The 8,428-nt window shown below is 43.4% G+C and overlaps 1 protein-coding gene across 1 annotated transcript in view; it reads right to left on the reverse strand.

The window, feature by feature from the left end:
• Positions 1 to 6,158: 6,158 nt before the first annotated feature.
• Positions 6,159 to 8,428, reverse strand: part of SNRNP40 (small nuclear ribonucleoprotein 40kDa (U5)) — a 45,882-nt gene continuing 43,612 nt past the window's right edge. The window contains exons 9-10 of the mRNA XM_012642207.1: positions 7,330 to 7,433; positions 6,159 to 6,536 (exon numbers count right to left, since the gene is read on the reverse strand). Of these exons, the coding sequence (XP_012497661.1) occupies positions 6,487 to 6,536; positions 7,330 to 7,433 (154 nt within the window). The 3' untranslated portion in view covers positions 6,159 to 6,486. The remainder of the gene's footprint in view (positions 6,537 to 7,329; positions 7,434 to 8,428) is intronic.

The following is an 8,428-nucleotide window of genomic DNA, read 5'->3' on the forward strand; positions in this document are numbered from 1 at the left end:
TAGCCTGGACAATAGCGAGACTTCATCTCTACAAAAAATAGAAAAATTAGCCGGCTGTGGTAGCGTGTGCCTGTAGTCCCAGCTACTGGGGAGGCTGAGGCAGAAGGATCGCTTGAGCCCAGGAATTTGAGGTTGCAGTGAGCTATGATGACACAACTTCACTCTAGCCAGGACGACAGAGCAGGATCCTGTCTTAGGAAAAAAAAAAAAGTTGTATGTGTGTATGTACATGTGTGAAAGAAAAGACCATTGAGTTATTAAATCTAAGTGGAATATAGATATAAATTTTATGTATTAATATAGGTGCTCTGTATATTAATCTTTCAAATTTTGTGTTTGAAAATTTTGAAAATAAAAAGTTAGGGGGAGGGAGAATTGCAGATTCAAGGTAAGATTATAAGATTAACTTCAGGATTCCCTCCTGCCTCAAGTTCATCCTTCTCTGCCATTAAGGACATTGTATGGGGAAAAGTGTGAGAATTCCTGATTTTTTTCCTCCCTCCACCATCTGCCCTGCCCCACAACCCCTGCCCGTGAGTCCCCAAAGAATAGGCAATGACTCAGTAATCTCTGTATTCTCAGAGCCCAGCAGAGATCTTGTCATAGAAGAGTTTAATAAATGCTCCCTGAATGAACAAAATCACTAACTTGATATGCATGTGGCTTTGGGAAAACTCTTCTGTTTCCCCTTCGCAAAGTGAGGTTGAACTAGACGACCTAGGGACTTATAAGGTCCTTTCTGGTTCTAGTACCTTCGGATGCTGTACCTGGGGCTTTGAAGGCAAGTCAGGGGCACAAAGTCCCCTCAGTTCTACCAGGCAGAGATGACCACGGTGGATCCACTCTGCTTTCTGGCCCCACTTCTTTCCTTCTTTTTTCTGAGACAGGGTCTCACTTTGTCATCCCAGCTGGAGTTCAGTGGCATCATTATAGCTCACTGCAACCTCAAACTCCTGGCCTCAAGCGATCTTCCTGCCTTAGCCTCCCAAGTAGCTGGGACTACAGGTGCGCACCACCACACCTGGCTAACTTTTTCTATTTTTATTAGAGATGGGGGGGGGTCTTGCTTTTGCTCAGGCTGGTCTTGAACTCCTGGCCTCACGCGATCCTCCTGCCTCAGCCTCCCAGAGTGCTAGAGAATTACAGGTGTGAGCCACCACGCCCGGCCTTCCCAATTCTAAATTTAAGCTCAACCAGGGGCTTTGGGAGAAGTGTTCTGAAGCTCACACAGAGCATGTGTCAGACCAGGAGGTTTCCTTGAGAGCAAAAGGGTTGAAGGGGAAGTTAACTTGGTTTTATGCTACCCTCCTTGCTGCAGTTCTAGCCATGGCCAGCACCAGTGTTCTTAATTTTGAGTGCACATTGGAATCACCTAAGGCAGCATTAAAAACTATTGATGTGGCTGGGCGCAGTGGCTCACGCTTGTAATCCCAGCACTTGGGGAAGCTGAGCTGGGAGGATTGCTTGAGGCCAGGAGTTCAAGACCAGCCTGAGCAAAAGTGAGACCACCACCCCCCAAAAAATGAGAAAAACTAGCTGGGCATGGTGCTATGCACCTGTAGTCCCAGCTACTCAGGAGGCTGAGGCAGGAGGATCGCTTGAGCCCAGGAGTTTTGAGGTTGCTGTCAGCTAGGCTGACGCCACGGCACTCTAGCCTGGGCAACAGAGCAAGACTCTGTCTCAAAAAAAAAGAAAAAAAATATTGGTCTAGGGTATGGCCTAAGCATCTGGAATATTTTATTATTTTATTTTACGTTATTTTAGACAGAGTCTTGCTCTGTCACCCTGGGTAGAGTGCAGTGGCGTCATTGTAGCTCACTGCAACCTCAAAACCTTCTGAGTTCAAGGGATCCTCTGGCCTCGGCCTCCCAGGGTGCTAGAATTACAGGCGTGAGCCACTGCACTGCGTCTGGAGTTTTAAAGGCTCCCCAGGTGATTCCAAGTCAAAAAGCCACCACTACGTGTGGTGCTGGAGAAAGAGATCCAGCTGGGTTTGCGTCCTGGCTTTGCCACTTACCAGTTGGATGATCTTGGGCAAGTTACTTCTCTTTGAACCTGTTGCCCCGTGTGTGAGAATGAAGTGAGATAATCCATGTATAGCACTAAGCCAGAAAGAACAGGTAGTAGTTAAGGACAATTATTAATGAGTAAGCAGGAGAAGGCTCTGTGGCTCTCCTGGGAAAGATTAAAACTTTCTGAACCTGTAGAACAATGGTTCTCAAACTTGTATCAGAATCACCTGCAGAACTTGTTAAAACACAGACTGCTAAACATTTCGTTTCCCTGAAAGTTTCGGGTTCAATAGGTCTCGTAGGGGCTCTAGAACTTGCACTTCTAGTGAGTTCTCAGGTAATACAGATTCTGTTGGGCCAGGGACCACACTTGGAGAATTACTGCTGTAGAGCAGGGTTTCTCAACAGCATCACTGATGACATTTTGGAGCAGTTATTTCTTTGAGCATCTCTGGCTTCCACCCACTGTATGCCCATAGCACTCTACCAGATATTTCCAGACATTGTCAAATATGCTCCAGGAGGAAAAACTACCCAAGGTTGGGAACCACTGCTCTAGAGGATCTAAGTTAAAGAAGAATACAAGAGTCTAGGTGGGCTGCAGTGTCAAGCGAAGAAAAGAAATCAAAGCTAGAAGAAAGGAGGTTTGGTGTAAACTAGGGCTTGATGCAGAGGGTGGGTGTCCACCCACGGCTCTTTCAGAGAAGGATCATTATGTGTTTGGGGTACAGAGAAAACTGACCAGAGGGCAGGCTCATAGCTCAGATTTGGCTTCATTTGGTCCTGCAGGAACAGGGGCTGTCAATTTTGAGTCTGGCCCCTCCCTTCGTCCTGGAACATCAGCTGTCAAACCCCAGAGTCTCTTGGAAAAAGCAATCCTGTCCTAACCCAAATGGGGTTAGTCTTTCTCTAAGGCTCAACTGCCCATAGCTCTAAACTGCTCAGAGCTCTCTCTTTTACCTCAGTTTCCCATCCTCCCATCTTGAGATATTAATAAGCAGCAGACTATCAGCAAGAAGCAAATATTCTGTAGTTTTGCTGTGAAGAAGCAACTGACAAGAGCCCTGACCTGTCCTTTCCAGCTGCTAACTAGACCAATCCCTGGAAAAGATTATTCTTGTCTTTGAAACCAGCAACTGTGCCTATTGTCTGTTTACTTGGAACAGTAGACAATGTCGGGAGGCCTGGATCTGCCTCCCTACAAGATTCACTCTTATGTAACTCCAGTAGGCCCATGGTCTCTGGGGATTACCTTCTCTCACCTGAAAAGGGGTCAACCATCCCTGCAGGCAAGCGAAGATAGCATCATGTTGTGTTTTGATGGGTTGGCCTGTAAATAAACTGTTTAGGGGGTTAGGAGTGGATGGGATTAGGGCTACAGGCTCGGAGAAAAAATAATTGTCAGGGAGGCCCCCAAAATGGAAAAATGATCTGAAAATCCACCTCCCTGAAAATGCAGCCCACAAAACTCAGCCATGCAGTGAAAACAGAAATTTGGCTCTTTAAGTGCCAACAGTATTAATTGCTAGACTGTGGAAGTCATAAAGGGAAATTAACTGAAAACCAGAGATGCCATCACTCATTCGGGAGCAATCTATCTCTCCCAAAGTGAGAGTACAAGTTGTACCCCCTGGGGATGTTTTATACTCAAATCGTTATTCCCTAGGCTGGGGCTTCTGTTTTCTTCAAGTTCTAAGTGGTGCTGCTATTTCCTGCTAATGGCTTCAGCCTCTTGAAGGCACTTGGGAGGATTGAAGAGGCGAAGGTTAGAGGAAAACCCGTGCAGCCTCCAGTGCCCTGGTTCTTCCCAGTCACTGCCAACTTCTCAAGGGATTGGTAGGCTTTTAAAAACGCAATGTCGAGGTTCAAAGCTTTGTTTTATCCCAAGGCAAGAAAGATGAGGGTGTCTGGAGGGACTGGACCAATTTTCAATTATAGGTTGAGTATTCCTTATCTGAATTACTTGGGATCAGAAGTGTTTCAGATTTTAGATTTTTTTGCATTTTGGAATATTTGCACATACATAAGGAGACTATCTTGGGGATGGAACCCAAGTTTAAACATGAAATTCATTTTATACACATAGCCTGAAGGTAATTTTATACAATATTCTAAATAATTTTGCCCATGAAACAAGTTTTGACTGCAACGCTTTACATGAGGTCAAGGGTGGAAGTTTCCACTTGTGGCATCATATCAGCACTCAAAAAGTTCTAGGCTCTGGAACATTGTGGATTTTGCATTAGCATCCCTAATCCGAACATAAAATTTATTTGTTTCACATACACCTAATACACCTAATACCCATAGATGTCCACGTTAGGGATGCTACCTGCATGTGGACCTGGTGCTTAAAAGGGATCAGGAAGTCACCTGTGATAGTGCTGGAGGCACAAAGAGCAGCTTGCATGCCATCTTTGGTCAAATCTCTCCTGGTAAAGGGCATAACCATATGCGTAATTATTGCTCAGGTCAGAAATCTGAGTCACCATTCCCTGTGGAGATCCCACCACACTTTGTACATTAATGGCTCTAAGCAGTCCTGCAGTAGAGAAACCAACTTCACTGTATCTAACCCCGTCTTTCTCAAACTGAGTTGAGCATGAAACCCTTATGCCCCAAAGTACCTAACTATCTGGGAAGCAGTGTTCTGTGGAATACACTTTAGGAAACCTACACCTGCAGGACCAAGTATATGAAGTACAAGCTCTCCAGGATTTGGCTCCTACTTAATTCTGCAACTGCACCGTTTGCTGCTCCCCATCTCTAACCGCACTCAGGTTCTTTTGGTTCATGAAATGTGCCACACTTTCAAGCTTGTGCCTGCTGTTTCTTGGAATGCACATGTTCTTTGTCTACTTGGAAAGCCCTACTCATTCTCCAAGTCCCAATCTAAGCATAATCACATAATCTGTGAAACTTCAACTCTCCTAGGCACAATAAATTGTTTCCTCCTGTGTTTCCAGTACACTTTATTCAAACTTCACTGACTGCATTGAAAGTAATTGGTTTCAGAGCTTTACCATCCTGCTGGTTCCTTCATTAATGAGTTAAATAAATCTTTGGCATGTGCTCACTTAAAAAAGTAATTAATTTGAGATGGTCTTTTCTACTGGTTTGTGCATTTCTCAAGATGGCAAGGACAGTACCTTATTTATCTGTGTCCTCAGCAACAATTATCACGCCTGCCACATAATAGAGGTTGGTGTGTTTGTTGAATGATTACGTCCCAAGCTCAGGGTAATACCCTCTCTGTACCTTAAGATAAATAGATGATTCAGGTTTGTTAGCTAAAAGTATAAAACCAAACATGCTCAGAACAGGTTGGAGCTGTGAAGACCACTTTGTTCTGACAGGAGATTCAGAAAATACACACGCCACTCTCCAGTGCCAGATGGGATTCATTAGTGCCTGTTTGTGTGCTGCGCAGAGTTACCCAGTAATCCAGGGAGACAGTAACCTGTCTTAGTGGCAGAAGGCAACTATGAGTATTTTTTAATGTCCCTGTTAGTTTATAAAAAGACAGACAAGTAAGCAGAATTATAAAAAAGTCTCAGATAGTGTCATGACCAAGTTCCACCCAAACATTCCCATATTGCATTTGAGTTTGATGCAGCACTCTATCCAGTGTCATTTCTACCAGCTGAGACTGTTCCAAATCTGCTCACCTCAGGAGCCTGAGCATAGGATTGTGGTTCAGAAAGTGCTTTTGGCAGCAAGCAGAGTAGACACAGACTCTTTTCATTAAGGAGTGTGTGCAAAGTACACGAGGATCAGGTTCTTTCAGACTTTATTTATCGCCTCTTGGCTGCTCTGCTTCTAGTAGGAGAGAAGTATTTGTTACTGATAAGTAATTATTCTGTTTGTCGTTTTCATGGAAGTAAACCTAAAAACACAGAAAATGGGGGAAAAAATCCCAAGTGAACAGCTTCTTGGAAGTTTAAATGTATCCTATCCCTTGGCCATGTCATGCCCCACTGATGTATAGCAATCAGGCATTAAAGAAAAGACAGCAATAAATCCAATCCACATAGCTCTTGTAAAAAGGCATCTATTTGGCTTTTAATATAAAATGACTCAAAGAAACACAGAAAGAACATATCATACAAGCCAGATGCTGAATTAAAAAAAAAAAAAAATCCCAACCAAGAAATTTGTCATATTCCCTGTCTTCGGCCCGGATTAGAAAACAGGAAACTACAAACCAATCAGTATCTGTCCCTTCAAAGAAAATATATTAAAAAAAAAAAGTCCCTGAAATCTGGCAGGTGGTTTTTAGAGGCCACTGGGAGCTTGCTTTAATCATCCTGGTGAAATGGGATAGAAGTGTTTTTTGGAGTATGGCCATTGCCTCCTGTTTCTTGTTAGTGATGGTCATCTCAAGGGAGGATGCCAGCCTGGGCAACATGTGACGCCACTTACGCAGTCTGGGGTCTCAAAGTCAAGCAGCCTTGTAGTCTTCCACCCCGTATCTTCACTGAATCTCACCCATGTACAGTCTCTTGTCACTGGATGCTGAGAGAACTGAGGTAAAAAGAACAGAGAAGATAACTGGAAATAATGTAGGCTCAAGGAGACTTGGTGCTCAAGGGTTCTTATGTCAAGAGTCAATTTTGGTATAAAAGAGCAATTGGATTTATCTTGAATTCCCCTCCTAAACGCCATCCACAGGAAATTGTAGCCTGGCTTTTCAATTCAAGCCCTCTCAAAACCATGAGGGTGACTGACTGTGCTATGGGAAATACATTATTAGGCTCTAAATTCTTTTTTTTGTTTTTTATTTTCACATCCGTAAGCAAGAGAAAGGATCTAAACCCTGATTCCCTTATCAGTCAAACCCCAAGAAAAAGACCTTCCTGGTCAATTCTTGAAGAGAGGAATCTACGCCTGTGCCAGTCATTTTGTAAATGTGCTTCTGCTTAGCCCTGGAGAAAGTTACATTTTCTCCTTAAATTCAAGTCTTAAATTATTTGGTTTAGCTAGCCAAAAAGATTTTAATTGAAATTTATATCTATATATAAATTGCATTTGGATAAAAGAAACATATTCTTTTATCCAAATGTATCACTGAAGCATAGACTTGATGCAAGTAAACTCAAAAGAACTAGGAATAAATAGACTAACCAAGCTCCCTTAGAGATGGAGAAGAAAATGAAACTTGCTCTAACTCTCACCACTTAAGACAACAATTGATACCCATAAAGATTGTTTGCATGGAAATTCACATAAAACAGATACTCACTTTTGCCTCTGTATTCCCAGGGCCCCTCCCGGGAGATTCCCAGTTTCCCTTTCCCCATCGTCAGGCCAGACTTACTGATCGGCTCGTCGGGGTGGAAAGCCACTTCATTGATGGAGCCAGCATGGCCAGGCAGCTTATACAATATTCTCCTGCTGGTGGTATCCCACACATACACAAACCTGCAAGGTATCAGGAAGAGCAAGGGTAAAGCCTTCTAGAGCTAGGGGTAAGGCAGAGGCATGGCTTTTTATGGGAAATGGAAGCAATAACTATTTATTTACTTATTCTTAAGAAACAGGGTCTCACTATGTTGCCCAGGCTAGACTTGAACTCCTGGGCTCAAGCAATGCTCCTCCCTCGGGCTCTCAAGTAGCTGGGATTAGAAGCAATTATTTATTCACCCCATATTTACTGACCTGTGTTTTAGCTTTTAGAAACTAAGAGTTTGAGTAACGACATGGACCCTGCCCGTGAGCAACTAGGTAGAGAAATAAGAATAGCTAAAAATGTAAGTATCGCTGGTTTTTTCAAACACAAGCTTCTGAAACGGGAAAGACCATGGAGAAAAAAAGAAACAGTTTTTCATATGGACTCCACACAAAAACTTTCTTTAAGGAGGCTCTAATAGAATTAGTCTACAGTTAACCTTATAATCATCCAGAAATGTCTAAAAGGTAACCCAACTTATGGCATGTTGGGAGCCTAGGTTGTAGATACAGGTGAATTTCTTAGTGTTGTATTCAAACAGAGCCCAAAGAAGGGATAGGAAGCTTCTGCTGTATAAACATTACCCAAATAGTCACTTGAGCCCAATTTTCCACAGAATTAATAGGCAGAAAGAGTACTGAAATCTAGAATGGGAAGGGGCAAACAGAAATCAGCTAGTCTAAAACTTTCAATTTATAGACAAGAAAAGTAGGGTAGGCTAGACATGGTGGCCCACACCTGTAATCCTAGCATTCTGGGAGGCCGAGGTGGGAGGATTGCTTGAGCTCAGGAGTCTGAGACCAGCCTGAGCAAGAGCGAGACCCCATCTCTACTAAAAGTAGAAAGAAATTAGCCAAAACAACTAAAAATAGAAAAAAAATTAGCCGGGCATGGTGATGCGTGCCTGTAGTCCCAGCTACCTGGGAGGCTGAGGCAGGAGGATCACTTGAGCCCAGGAGTTTGAGGT

This window comes from Propithecus coquereli, unplaced genomic scaffold, assembly GCF_000956105.1.
Source record: "Propithecus coquereli isolate 6110/MARCELLA unplaced genomic scaffold, Pcoq_1.0 Scaffold178, whole genome shotgun sequence".
Taxonomy (NCBI): domain Eukaryota; kingdom Metazoa; phylum Chordata; class Mammalia; order Primates; family Indriidae; genus Propithecus; species Propithecus coquereli.